This window comes from Engraulis encrasicolus, chromosome 19 (genome assembly GCF_034702125.1).
Source record: "Engraulis encrasicolus isolate BLACKSEA-1 chromosome 19, IST_EnEncr_1.0, whole genome shotgun sequence".
In the NCBI taxonomy this organism is placed as follows: Eukaryota; Metazoa; Chordata; class Actinopteri; order Clupeiformes; family Engraulidae; genus Engraulis; species Engraulis encrasicolus.
The window spans coordinates 41,739,770-41,754,739 of NC_085875.1; the positions used below are offsets into that span (position 1 = coordinate 41,739,770).

The following is a 14,970-nucleotide window of genomic DNA, read 5'->3' on the forward strand; positions in this document are numbered from 1 at the left end:
CAGATGTTTTGGACATTCGGTCAGTGAGGTTTTTTAATCTCTAAGGTTGAAGGAGAGGATTGTGCACATCCCAGGGAAAGGTGCAGGACGAAGACCAACTGTAGTTTTCAGAGTGAGAAGTCCGCACACTTAGAATCCTTTTTGTTGTATTTTATTTTTTCATGGCAGGATAATAAAATACAACAAAAAGGATTCTAAGTGTGCAAACGTCTTAATCTCTAAGGTTGCCATGTCATCATATTGTCATATTGCCATGTCATCATGTACTTGGTGTGACCAGGCCTGTGTACACTTTATATGTCTTATTCGGCTAAAGCCAGTTTGTACCTACTTGTCTACTTTAACACAAGCATCACTTTGATTGCCTCAATACTTAAATTAAAGGAGTAGGTACAGCAGAGAAGGACATATTGTGGCAAAGCATAGGTAGCTTTGTTGTGTTTTGGTGAGGTGTGAGAGGGAGCATACGTTTTGACATAGCGTGGTTTTTGACACTCCATTTTTCTGATTTCTCTATTGCTCCACTGGCCTTCCCCTGACCCCATCTCCTCAGATATATCCTCTATGCACACACACAGACATGCGTACACACACACACTCACACACACACACACACACACACACCTACGCACACAGTTACTAAGTAGCGTAATTAGGCCTACATAATTTAATAACTTTTGGCAGTAACAGTAGGGACGTAACGCATTATCTTCAAATGTCAGTAATGTCGTTACAGCACTGCCGTTACAGTCGTTACTCGTTACTCAATTTGAGCCTTGAAATGAAATTTGATATATCAGATTTGCTGATATTAGTAGTCCTAGATCTGCGCGAAGCGCTCTGTCTGGGCTGTTTTCCCCCATCCCTTTTCGAGCTCTCGGGTGTGGGTGAAAGCGTGCGCACGCAGACTGCTGTTGCTCGTGCATGCAAGGTCTTTCACTGGGACTTTTCATGAGCCTACTGTGCTGTGATGTGCTTAACGTGTCCCTATACTGCAATACTGGAAGTTCCACCACCATTTTTCAGCGGAGGTAAAAGTGAAAGTGATTTGCTGCGCAGACATCTATAACCATTCCGAGTCCACAGTTACACAAATGCATAAATGAAGCTGTATGCTATATCGCAAATGCCATGGCCTCTGTTGTGCTCACCGATTAAATATTGGTTAAATACACTACCAAAAAAAAGAGTTTGGGTAGCTTCGTCAGCCGCAGCAGCCAGCGCGAGTCAAGTAATTGGGAATAACGTGAGAACGACAGCGCAAGCCAGAGCAGCACTATTGCATTGAGGCCACATTCTTTTTCATAGGCTATTTAAAAATGCCTGGCCAAACGGTCTTCCAGCACAAATGGAAATATTCTGGTCCCGAGGCCTACCTAACACCTACCTGCATACAAGACATCATCTTTAACATCATAAAATATGCTTATTGTTGGAGTATCTGCATTTGGCAGAATACTTAATAACAATGTTGATGCAAAATGCAATAGGCCTATGCAATATGCAAAAAGGGCAATCAAATGTATTAGTTATTTTTAATCAGGAAACTGGCCTTTGGAGTAAGCTGCAACATCTTGGAGAGGATATAGGTAAGAAGAATAGAGAGTGTCCTTACCTACAACATTTCTGTTTGGTATGGCCACCTCACCCTACTCATTCTGTTTTTGTTCTGTGAGACCAAAGGCAATTTTCATGCGGGCATGACAATAATGTCTTCTATCCTATTCTATTCTCTCTCGCTATGTTAGATGATATTTATTGACACTGTTGCTATAAATAGGCCTACAGTGCAATCATGAAATGCATTTTAGATGTGAAAGTGACAATAGGCCTATGAGAAATGCCATAGGAGTACAGTTTGCTCAGATTAAAATATTAGGCTATTTACACAGCTGGCCTACAACCAGGGGAAGCAGGTGTATCATGAGGTGTGCTAGTTCATTGGTAGGAATCCTTTTTCCCGTGAAATGTAAAGTAATAAGTAACGAGTTACCTTTTAAATTTAGGAACGAGTAAAGTAATTCAATTACAATTGAAAGCAGAAACTTAAGTAAAGTAACTAATTACTTTTAAAAAGTAACTTACCCAACACCGCGCACACGCATGCAGGCGGACACACACACACACATAGACACGCACACACATGCACGCAGCACCGCAAATATTCTGACTCTCTCCACCCATCCACCCACTCACCCAACCAAACCCCCACGACCACCCCACCAAACCCACAGCAATCTCTCTCTCTCTCTCTCTCTCTCTCTCTCTCTCTCTCTCTGCACCCTAGTCGGTCATCAGTCAACGTGGTCTTATGAATGGGGTCTTCGACTATCTGGTTGTGGCCCACCCACACACGTCACGTACACACACACACACACACACACACACACACACACACACACACACACACACACACACTACACTACACTGCAGCTAATGGGTCTGGCTGGAGGCCACAGGCCAGTCATGATCAATACTGTATGGACCTACTACCATAGTGGTCCCAATCTGTGTCTGACCAGATTCATAGTCAATTGACACAGTAAAGGTTGTGTGTGTGTGTGTGTGTGTGTGTGTGTGTGTGTGTGTGTGTGTGTGTGTGTGTGTGTGTGTGTGTGTGTGTGTGTGTGTGTGTGTGTGCGTGCGTGCGTGCGTGCGTGCGTGCGTGTGTGTGCGTGCCCGAAATGGGGTCCTTTCTTTTTGTGAGGACAAAATTAAGATCCACATAAATCCAGCTGTTTTTTTTCTTCGTCATTTTGTTGTTGCTAGTAAAACTAAAAGCAGCAAAACATTTTTGCATTGGCAGGTTAGGCTTATGAATGAGGGAGAGAGAGAGAGAGAGAGAGAGAGAGAGAGAGAGAGAGAGAGAGAGAGAGAGAGAGAGAGAGAGAGAGAGAGAGAGAGAGAGAGAGAGAGAGAAAGGTTAAAGTGAGTCAGAGCGTAGTATATGGTGCTGAGAATCACGCGTGTAAATAATGTGGGTGAACGTTTGTGCGTGTGAGAGTGAGATGAGTCAGAAGATGTGTTGAAAGGGTGTTGACAGTAATATTGCTTGTACATTGTTGTGTGTGTGTGTGTGTGCTTGTGTGTGTGTGTCTATGTGTGCGTGTGTTAGTGTCTATGCTTTGTGCATGTGTGTGTATTTCTCTTCTTTGTGTATGTCTGTGTGTGTTTATGCGTGTGTGTGTGTGTCTATGTGTATGTGTCTGCTGTGTGTGTGTTTATGTGTGGGTGGGGGTCTTTGTGTCCAAATGCCCACGCCCTTGGCCAGACCGGAAGAGGAGTGGAGGATGATGGGAATGGAATAGGATCGGGCTATAGGAGGGGCTGGATGGGTGGATGGGTGGATGGGTGGATGGGGGGGGTGAAGGGGCAGGGGGGGGGTAACCTAACAGGCAGCCAGGCAGCGCCCATATCACAGCTGTGGGTGGGGGGTTGGGTGTGTGTGGACATGTACATGTACGTATGTGTGTGAGTGTGTGTGTGTGTGTGTTTGTGTGTGTGTGTGTGTGTGTGTGTGTGGGTGAGAGAGAGTGTGTGTACACGTGTGTGTGTGTGTGCGTGTGTGTGTTTGTGTGTTTGTGTGTTTGTGTGCACGCGTGTGTGTACATGTGTGTGTGTGTGTGTGTGTGAGTGGGGGGTGGGAAGGGTGTGTGTGTGTGTGCGGGTGGTTAGGCAGTGCGGTGAGGTAATCCCCCTCCGGGGCGGTAAGCAGGACAGATGCACTCAGAGGGCAACTGGATCAGACAACACACACACACACACACACACACACACACACACACACACACACACACACACACACACACAGAGGGAGCATCTGATGTGTGCCGTCCCATCCGTGTACAGTAGCCGCTCTCAGTTACATCCAGAGCCGCGTGGCGTGTATGTCTCTCTCTCTCTTCTCGTCTCTCCTCTCTTCGCTCTTCTCTCATTTTGGCTGTCTGGGCAGACACCCGTGCCAGCATCGCATCACCCCCACTCGACCGAACTGAGCACGCTCTCTCGAACAACAGCATCGCTAATGGACTAAACTCAATGGAGAGGAGGAGGACGGGGTTAGGCTTGCCTTGCCAGCACTCTGACTGATGAGGTGCTAATGTGTGTAGCTGTGGGAGAAGCCAGACTCCCGACAGATAGACAGACAGACAGACAGACACTGGGCTGCACTGAACTGCCAGACTCCTGACAGACCGACAGACAGACAGACAGACAGACAGACAGACTGACTTACTTACTGCACTGGACGGGATTGGGCTGCATTGGACTCGACTGGAGACAGGGTTCATAGACGTTACTGTAGGACAAGGCTGTAAGGCTGTAGGGCAAAGAGACAAAAAGGAAGAGGGTCATTTGAGTGGATAGACTTTAGTGTTTGGTCCATATTACATTTTCGCAATGTTCGTTCAATACTTCTAGCGAGTCAACAGCCTTTTCTAATTCTTCTCGTTGGACCTGCTACCTGAGTGTCAAATTAAGACTGTGAAATTGGTTGTGCTAGGCGTGCATTTGTTAGGGTGTTGTTAGGGTTGGCTGGTTCTGGTTGTTTGACTGGTGGAGGTGTGCAAACGACATGGACAGGATGCACTACCACCCGGCTCAGTGTCATCTGCCCCAGAGCATCAGCGACTCTGGACTGCACGTCAGGGGGTGCTCCAAAGTCAGGTTGGTGTCTCTTGTGTGTCTCTCGTGTGTGTGTGTGTGTGTGTGTGTGTGTGTGTGTGTGTTTGTGTGTGTGTGTGTGTGTGTGTGTGTGTGTGTGTGTGTGTGTGTGTGTGTGTGTGTGTGTGTGTGTGTGTGTGTGTGTGTGTGTGTGTGTAGGTCTGTGTGTGTGTAGGTCTGTGTAATGCACCGGTATTGGGTGTGCAGCCCAACACGTTGCCATTTTTCACACACGTACTGTAGCCTACTTCAATTAATTTTATTTCCTTCTTATTTCCAAAAGAGTTATGAAATCAACATGACTTTTGTATTGTGCAATACGGAACAGCTATTTATAGAATATTTTGGTCAGAGCGTCTTGAAAGGATGAATAAGAACCAAGAACACACTAGCCTACAGTAGAAAAGGCATTTTTGTACATAACTTTTATGTGTAAAGCTTATTGAGGCAAGAGTACAGTAGCTTAAGGCTATAGTTTATGTCTTGCACATCAGTGCGCCTTTTGTAGACAAGGCTTGAGTGCCTTGCTTGTTCTCCGGACCATAACTACAAGCCCTCTACTGGAGATCTCTCACAATCCTAATTCAGAAAGACAAGCGGTTCATTAACAGAGTCATACTTACGCTCTCGTCTAAACGTTTTAATTGAACTCCTCACCATTGACTTCACACATGCGAGTGTTACAGTTATGCTTTTTATACTATACATTCAACGCATGTTTGTTTCCCCCACTCAAATGTGCACGCAGCAAAGCTCGGTTTGCAACATATGGGAGCTTTATGGTAGAATATTTATAATCACTCGTGTGGTATTATGGATAATACTCGCAGCAGAATAAGTAGAAATGTTCTTCCTAGTAATAGTAAGTGTTTTTGTAGGTCAGAGTGAAGTTAAGTGCATTATATCCCATGGAATGGGACACCACAGGGCCCATAGGGAGGCTTTTGTGGTGTTATGAAGTCTAGTCTTTCCTTTGCCTCTTTTCCACTCAGTTGATCTCTCTCTCTCTCTCTCTCTCTCTCTCTCTCTCTCTCTCTCTCTCTCTCTCTCTCTCTCTCTCTCTCTCTCGCTCTGTCTCTCTCTCTCTCTCCACATCACTGTTTTCTCTTCATTTCTCTCCACATCACTGTTTTCTCTTCATTTCTCTTCATTCTCTTCACTCACGCTATCCTTCTTTCTGTCCCTCCATCAGTGTCCACATCTCTCCCATCACTCTCAAACCTTCTCCTTTCTCTCTTGCATGCTCTTTGCCCTCCCCACGCTCATCCCTCTTTTATCTTCACTCGTTCCCGCTGCCTCTCTCTGCCTCTCCATCTGCCTCTCCCTCACTCTCCATTCCATATCATCCTGTCCATTACTATGCTAGTACGGTAGTAGCACAACTTCAGCAAAAAAAAAAAACAGAAACATCCATCTAAGCACATGACTACATTTAGAAGCAAGAAAATACCATTAAGGCCTTTCTCCTTTGCGTCTCTGTCTGCCTCTCTCTCTCTCTCTCTCTCTCTCTCTCTCTCTCTCTCTCTCTCTCTCTCTCTCTCTCTCTCTCTCTCTCTCTCTCTCTCTCTGTATCCATCACTTTCTGTTTCTTCACGTCCACCCATTTCAAAGCGCTCTCTTCTCTCCTTTCCCATTTCCTTCTATCACCTTTTTAAATATTCCTTCCTTTCATGCGGTAGGTGTGTTGTGCATATAGGTTGATCCCTCTATCCAGTTGTTGCCAGGGGTTTAGAGGGGATGGTGAGAGGGGGGTGGGGATGGGGGTTGGTTGAGGCCAGCCAGATGTAGCATCCAGCAGCAGCAGCCAAGTTAAGTGCTGGTCCGCCCGTCCGCCTGGACCGAGGGGATTGACTTAACGTTGGCAGATTAAAATTGTATTGTTGCACTGATCATCATAAATGCGGCAGCCCGCACAACGGAGGTTTTAAGAGATTTCCTGTTTTCGGCACACTTACAAGTATAGTAGTTTCGAGTAGTTAGTTACACTGGCACCACAATGAAGTTTAGCATGGAAATTGACTGGGGTTTTATTTTTTGTGCCTGCCTGGTTTCCTCTTTACACATACTGTGTATGTTTTGGTTGGGAATACTTAAGTATCTCACATTATCTCTAAAGACACTGAAATCATCAATTTCAGTGAATGAATTCAATGTATCTATTATTATGCATGTGTGCGTGTGCACGTGTGAGCGTGTGTGTGTCTGTGTGTAAGATAGCGAAAGAGAAAGTTTGTGTGTGTGTGTGTGTGTGTGTGTGTGTGTGTGTGTGTGTGTGTGTGTGTGTGTGTGTGTGTGTGTGTGTGTGTGTGTGTGTGTGTGTGTGTGTGTGTGTGTGTGTGTGTGTGTGTTTCATAGTTGGTGGTTGAAGGAAGGCAGAGATGTTAAAGCCTTCCCTAACATAGAAGCCCTCCCTCTGTTAAAGTTAGAGGCCCTAAAAATTCTCCCCTACTGTTTCCACCACACACACACACACACACACACACACACACACACACACACACACAAACACACACACACACACACACACACACACACACACACACACACACACACACACACACACACACACACACACACACACACACACACACACACACACACACACACACACACACACACACACACACACACACACACACCACTGTTTCCACACACCTATCCATCAGTGCAGTGGGTTTGGGCTGAGATTAGAGGTGTTGCTAAATTAGAGGCTGTTTAATTTAGACTAGTGGAGTTAATGATCTACTTCCTGGAAGGCCGCCCCATAATCCACCCTCCCTCACAAATGCTCTTTCATAATAGCTCAGTCTCTGACTCTCTAACGCTGTCTATGACTCTCTGTCTCTGTCTGTCTCTCTCTCTCTCTCTCTCTCTCTCTCTCTCTGTCTCTGTCTCTCTCTCTCTCTCTCTCTCTTGTCTTGTTCTCTGTCTTTTGCTCTTTCTCTTTCTTTACTCGGTCTTCCACTTTATTTTATCTGTCTTGTCTTTCATTTTGCACTCTCTGTCTGTCTCATGCTCACACCTGTCTCTCTCTCTCTCTCTTTTAAGCCAGGCTCAAACTACACGACGGCCGATTGTGTGTCCAATTTTGACGTCGGGTTGCACTGCACACTAGAAGAGAATCGCAGCTGTCAATCTGGTCCCTGCTCGCAACCACAGAGACAATGACCCACGTTCTATTTCCAGTCGCAAATATCAAACACGGTTTGATTTCTACGATTTGCGATCAACGACTCTTTCAGCTGCCAAAGTTCTATCTTACAATGTCGGCCACGACCAGGAAATCTTGCCCGACAATCGCTTGTGATGGTCCTGGGGGTTAACGTTCCACCGATTGTCGTAAGGGGGGTTTTCAGCCGAGAATCGGGCCGATAGTCGTGTAGTTTGAGCCAGGCTTTAGGCTCTCCACTTCAGTCCACCAAAAAGTATTACTGCACTCATGTCTTTTTTTAGATAAAAAAGTGTCGTTTTATCCTTTCAGAAAAAAAACAGGCCTTGCCCATATACAGTATATTCCACCGTCACCCCCACCTCGCTGTCCCTAATTACAGGGGGCCTTTCACTGCTTTACCCTGTTACTGGAGTTCACCACTACTGTTAACATACTGTAGCTTTCTTTCCTCTAGATACTTCCCCATTTGTGCCTGGGGTTATAAATACCCCCCATCCCCCCCTTCTAATTTAGAGTTTGCTTTGGAGTTTTTACAAGAGATCAGCACATGTGTGGGGCTGTGCTTGCACTTGTGTACTTGCACTTGTAGCACATACTCTGTCTATTGTACCAGTCTTAACTACTGTAGCCAGTCTAGCTAAGTATTGAAAGAGTCCATGTTTGAGTGGTTGAACCAAACATGGCTCAAATGAGGAGGTGTCTGGATCTGAAAACCAGGGGTGAATTTCTCGAAACCAAAGTTGCTTACTACATTAGCTACTTTGTTGCTCTCAATGCATTTTCCCATTGGCAACTACCGAAGTTGCTAACAGGCTAACAACTTCCCTTTTGAGAAACTCACCCCAGAGTTGTACATGTGCAGTCAGAATCAGTCACCCTTGCGACAGCTGTCAATCTTTCTAATTACTGTATCCAATGATGTTTATCAATGTCCCAGCCAGAGTGGGCTGCTGTGGGTCACTGTCCCACAATGTCACAGACTGCTGTCACCAGGACATACACACTGAAGTCTGGATCATAGCAGTAGCATGGAGTTTGGTGGCATGTGTGTGTGTGCGTGTGTGTGTGACATGTTATTGCATGCAAAACAGGACTAGCGTAAGACACTAACAAAAACGAGAATTAAAGGGGACAAAGATGCAAACTCTACAAACTATAGAGAATCATACATGGAAATGAAAGACTAAGATTGAGTGACTGACAGACAGAGAGAGAGAGAGAGAGAGAGAGAGAGAGAGAGAGAGAGAGAGAGAGAGAGAGAGAGAGAGAGAGAGAGAGAGAGAGCAGAAGACAAAAAGGGACAAGACAGATGCGCTGTATGAAGAAAGCGAAAGATGTCCTGGCTGTTTTACATTACCCACAAATTAGGAAAGAACTTGCGTATGATCACACAACTCCAATTTCATGCTTTCTTACACTGTGTGGCTCCTGCTCACCAAAAGAATGCCACAGAGCGCAACCATAGTCAGAGCGATCTCTGCTCTGTTTACTTGCCCAGAAAAGGAATTGCCTTTGGTTTACCTCGTGCAGCCATTTTGAAACAGAAATACCCATTCCCAAAGCAGGCCTGTATGACAGAAAAATCATAGCTAACGGATTATTTACTGGCATTGACCTAATACAATAATTCTTTGTTTCATATTTTCTATTTCTGTGTTTGTGTTTGTGTGTGCGTGTACGTGTACGTGTACGTGTACGTGTACGTGTACGTGTACGTGTACGTGTACGTGTGCATATGCATCTGCGCGTATGTGCGTGTGTGTATGCCCGCTCGCTTATACTTTTAGCATGTGTGCATATGCGCACGTCTATTTAATGGATGAGTTTCCACTCTTGCAGTACTATACCGTAGCATTAGTAGTGGAGTAGAGAGATACTTTTGCACATCTAGAGGGTTTATGAGCATATCGCCTCATATACAAAGCCCTGCTACAACAGACTGATCCCTGGCCTGCAGCTAAATATGTAAGTAGGTGAAAGGGTCGTGGTGGTGAGTGAAATGCCCACTAAGCACACAGGGCCACCAGCTTTATGTAGCCGGGGAAGTGAGGTGAGTCTGGCGTGTTCACGGACATTCCACGGCCCCCACGCCTCTGCAAACAATCACGCCACCTAACAAAAGCCCTCTGACCTCCACATCACCCGGGCAACGCCGGACGGACTGTTTTCCCAGTCTCTGAATTACCATATAATAACAGCTTGTATAATGCGCCGCTGAGTATTGAGTTCTATTTACTGCATATTATATGTTGTACGTGTGTAGAGAGCTAACATCTGCTCGAGTGATATTCCTTGCACATGTACGTACAGTGCCATAAGCGTGCTTGGCCCAAGAAGCTAATTTTGATGCCACAGCTGCTAATGGTGTTGTTGTCACAATTGAACTCTGTGGCAGTGGAGTGACTAAATTGGTCGTTTATCCATCTAACAGCTTAATAATGGTCGATACCTTTACAATAAATCAGCCCTGGCGTAGCCTGGTCTGCCTTCCTGTCTGTAATGGCACCAAGTCAGGTCAGTTCAGTTCAGGCTCGGCCCCCTCCCACCCAACCCTGTCTCTCCTCCTCTCCTCTCTTCTCTCTCTTCTCTCCTCTCTCTCCTCTCTCTTCTTCTCTCCTTTCTCTTCTCTTCTCTTCTCTTCTCTTCTCTTCTCTTCTCTTCTCTTCTCTTCTCTTCTCTTCTCTTCTCTTCTCCCTCTCCTCTCCTCTCCTCTCCTCTCTGGTCCTCTCCTCTCCTCTCCTCTCCTCTCCTCTCCTCTCCTCTCCTCTCCTCTCCTCTCCTCTCCTCTCTTCTCTTCAGCCAGGCTCCAGGCTTCTTCTAGCCCCTGTCAAAAAGCACTTTGCTAATGGAGCCCTGGCTGGACGTCGCTTAGGGGAAAGATTGTGAGAAACGGAAAAGGAAACAAAGAAGGAAGATTGTGAGGGAAAACTGCGAGTAGAAAAAGAAAGGAAAGAAGTGAAGATGGAGTGAAGAATGGCAGCGTGAAAGAAAAGCAAGATAGTGTCTTTGCTCTGCTTGTGTTTGCATAGAGTGCAGGCAGAGATGCTTTTGCTCTGAATAGTGTGTCTCAGTCCGATTTGTGTTCACTGCGATACGGCCTCCTTCATCCAGCTTTGTCCACGAGGTCGCCCTTACACAGTAATGCACTCACGTTCACCCAGAGGTGCTCTCTCTCTCTCTCTCTCTCTCTCTCTCTCTCTCTCTCTCTCTCTCTCTCTCTCTCTCTCTCTCTCTCCCTCTCACCCACTCTCTCCATTTCTCTCTCTTTCTTAGTCTCTGGTCTGTAAGAGAAAGTAAAGTGCTCTCACAAAGTAAACTCACTGCAGGCAGTCAGTGCATCAGCATTGCATCTTTCTTGGGTCACTAGACCAACACATAATCATAGAGGATTTAGAGATGATCATAAAGGGTTCAACCCTATGTCTTTTTTTCTGTCTCACACTTGAATGATCACAGTGCTTGAGGAACTCTTAGCTTCCAACCAACATTGTTACTAGAATTAAGTCCATTAATGCTATACCTGTTTCTATGTTTGTGAGATGCATATGAAGAGTTCCGATGCAAAATTCTGTAAAACAACAACAACAACAACAAAACATTTAAAATAGTATTTCCCTCAGAACCAAACAACACATGGACTATTTTTGTCATTTAAATTATAGCAATAGCTATAAAAAAACAGCTATAGAAAGAAATGCTCTTGAAGAGTTTTGGATGAGAACTCATCCTATAGACATGCGGTGAGAGCATTGTGTTGTATTTTTGGGAGCTCTGTCTGATGTCATCTTCAGAATATGGTATGCTGCTCGTCTCAGGGTATACGACACTGCTGCCTGCAAATGCAAACTATGCCTGCAGGAGTTTTTATATATAGCAAAAGGTTCAGCAGGTCTGAGCTGCTGTAAAGTTTTGAGTGACACTACAGCAGGGCCATATACATGTTGTTAACCACAGGGGTCTGTGGGGGTGGGGAGGGGGTTGGCGGGTGTTAAGAGGAAACCAAGAGAATGTTAAACAGCTCACTCCGTTCAGCTTGCTTTGACCGTGGTCTTCTTATGTTTACACATCTGAAAACGCCACCAGAAAGCTTGATTGTTGCTGTCACTCTGTTCAGCTTGCTTTGACTGTGGTCTTAAAGGGACAGTTTGGTCAATTTCATCATGCAGTTGTAATGCTCACACTACCCTGGACTTGTCAGTGCCTGAGATTTTTTTTTCTTCTTCTTCAGCCGTTTCCGAGATCCTGGTCATTGTAATGGGGGCAGCTCTTTGTTTACATTTCAAAAAAACATTTTTATTTATTCCCAAAAACATCCAAAAGGTTATAAAACATCAGCAGACAACTAGCAAACAGCAGTACCTTTTGGGAAAATATTTGGAGTTGGCCTATGTTTCATTTTTTAAAAATGTAAACAAACGCTGCCCCCATTAGAATTGCTCATATCTCGGAAAGGGCTGAGCCGAAAAATGTGTCATCACCAGGTACTGACAAGTCAAGGGTAGCGTGAGCAATACAACTGCATGTTGAAATTGACCAAACTGTCCCTTTAAGGTTCACACGTGCACCAGACCACCAGAAAATCTGATTGTTACTGTAACAACAAATGTTTGAGACGTGTCTATCCACAAAATCACAATGTTATCACTGAATGTCAATCTTAATGTTAGTATTAGATATGACACAAACAGAACTTGTGTAAGCAGTTTAATGGGCTCGTTATGGGGCTATTATGGGCTTTTTGAAAGCCTGATGTAATAACAAGTGACAGTGTTTTGATTAAAAGGGAATATTTTCTTCTCCATGTTGCCATGACAAAGCTAGCTGGGCATTAATCCACTTAAGTTCCGTTGGGCTCTGAGTCAGCTAGGCAGACAAAGCCAGATTAGGGCACGCAGAGATGCAGTAACGCAAGCTAAAGGTGTTGCTAAGCTTTACCCACAATTATCTCAACTATGACACCATTCTTCAGCTGATAAAAAGAAAAATAGGCCTATCGCAGGCTGTAGCCTCTTACTAGTGCAGATGGGGTTGCAGGTGGGCCTATTCACTATTTGCTGCAAATACCTTTTTCACAGGCAGTACTTGGCAAATAGGCAGCACGTGGCAGCATTTTTCCAACATGATTTTAGACTTTGTCCATTTTTGAATGTTTGATCTCTGGTTTTACAATAAGAAAGGACTTACGCGGGTAAATGCACATGTTATTATGTCTGTGATATATTGGGCTGGGTAGTATGATGGCTTTGAAGGCTTTTTCTGAGTTTGTGCCTAGTTATGTAGTCATTGTACTTTGGCTTTGTAAGACACCATCAAGCTCAATGTGTTTCCAACTGAGCGAGACACAGTTATGCTGCTACTTAACTTTGCCGTGGATTAGAATAAAGTAATGCTATCATATTACACTGTTTCCTATTAGCTTTCTACTTCTGATGCATTTTCAAGCAAGCAAGCAAGCCTGCCTGTGGCAGTTCACATTGCCATTGGCCCTGTCCCAAGAAGAAAATGCGAGCACAGCATAGATCACGTGACACAAATCTTCATTCTTTGTGCCCGCCTGGCAAAATCCAGCATAGAAAATCATGTGCTGCAAGATGGCATTTCTTCCCCCTCCCTGCTTTTTCTGCAGCAGCAACCAGAAGTGAGCCAAGGCATGCTGTCAATGCACTGCTGGGACTCACTGCAAGGGCAACTGGGGTGCATCGTTAGCTGACTTACCTGCCATTGTTTGCTTGTCCATAGTGAGGCTCGTTGGACGCCCTTGTCACTGTGTTTTACAGTGCTGCAGTCTTTGCAGTGATGCGCTGCAAACGAGGAAGCATATAAGGGCTGTCAGGGAAAAAAAAGTATTTATTTTTAGATGTCCTGCCATCGATTCAGCATTGCGGTGTTGGCTGCCTCCTCCTCCACCCAAGCCGAAATGTTTAGTTAATTTGTGTTTGGAGAGAGAGAGAGAGGAAACTGTGTTCTCTTATGCATGACTCAGTTGTGGAAAGTGCAGTACAGGGTACTGCCGTTTTCAGACGCCAAAGGTCTAGCATTGTGGATGGAGACCAACAGAACCATCGCCACCGCTGTTATCCAGACCACAAGCCAGTGGAGTAGTTGCCATCGCTGCGGCTGCTGCCGATGCTGCCGATGCTGCCGCAGCGCTAGACAGAAACCAGCACTTCATGGCCACCGCCATCTGACCAAATATGCATGTTTCCACTTTTTATATTTCAAACTTCCTCTAAACTTTCCCACCATTAAGGCTTTGTAACCAGTCCAGCTTTAATTGGGGTTCTAATTATTCATATAAACATTATCTGAGAAATTACATACTCAGACGCGAACAATTAGGTTGTCACGTCCCATTTTTGCCAGAAGGCTAAGAGGACAAAGCCTGCATTGTGAGCCCTTTATGAAATACCACATACATCCTATTAAGGAAAGTTTTTGGGGAACTGATGGCCACAGACAGGGAAAATCTAGGGAGATTCCCAGTTCAACTTTTTGTTGCTGCTATAGCTGTGTTGAATAACAGTGGTTTCAGTTTCCAAGAATATTTAATAATAGTCATCAATTTAATTAAATAATCCACTTATTATCCACAAATAATGCCCTTATTAGATAGGACAGTAGATAGATAACAGGAAATGCTTGGGAGAGAGAGAGACAGGGTTGGGTTGGGAAATGACCCAGGCTGGACTCAAACCTGGCTCCCCATGGGCAATGGGCCCGTATGTAGTACGGCATAATACCGCAGTGCATCACCGTTCTCCCCACAGGTGCAGAATACTTGAACTTTGACATGATATCCAAGTTGACAGAGAACAATTATGCAGATTACAGCCTCTATGCCAGTGTTTCCCAACCAGGGGTACGTGTACCACTAGGGGTATGTGAGCACACTGCAGGGGGTACTTGGAAAAATGTAATTTTGACAAATGTATGGAGCATAGTTACATTGGGATAGAGAAAGTGATATATAACTTGACTGGGGGGTACTCATACCACAATGAAAATGCTTAGGGGGTACACAAGACAAAAAAGGTTGGGAAACACTCTATGCCATCCGAAAGCCGGCGTTCAGGAGAGGTGGAGACTCGAGGCAGAGAGATGAGGGGTGACACATGTGCAGATGTTGGGAGGGGACC

At 45.1% G+C, this 14,970-nt stretch overlaps 1 protein-coding gene across 4 annotated transcripts in view; it reads left to right on the forward strand.

The window, feature by feature from the left end:
* The window catches only part of evla (Enah/Vasp-like a), a 72,257-nt gene that overhangs the window by 19,415 nt on the left and 37,872 nt on the right, over window positions 1–14,970 (forward strand). For 2 of the 4 annotated variants that reach the window (XM_063184459.1, XM_063184465.1), the window contains exon 1: window positions 4,254–4,665. The exons of the other annotated variants lie outside the window; for them this stretch is intronic. In XM_063184459.1, coding sequence (XP_063040529.1) covers window positions 4,574–4,665 — 92 coding nt within the window. In that variant the 5' untranslated portion in view covers window positions 4,254–4,573. Of the gene's footprint in view, window positions 1–4,253; window positions 4,666–14,970 lie in introns of those variants that run through there. 4 annotated transcript variants of the gene reach the window in all.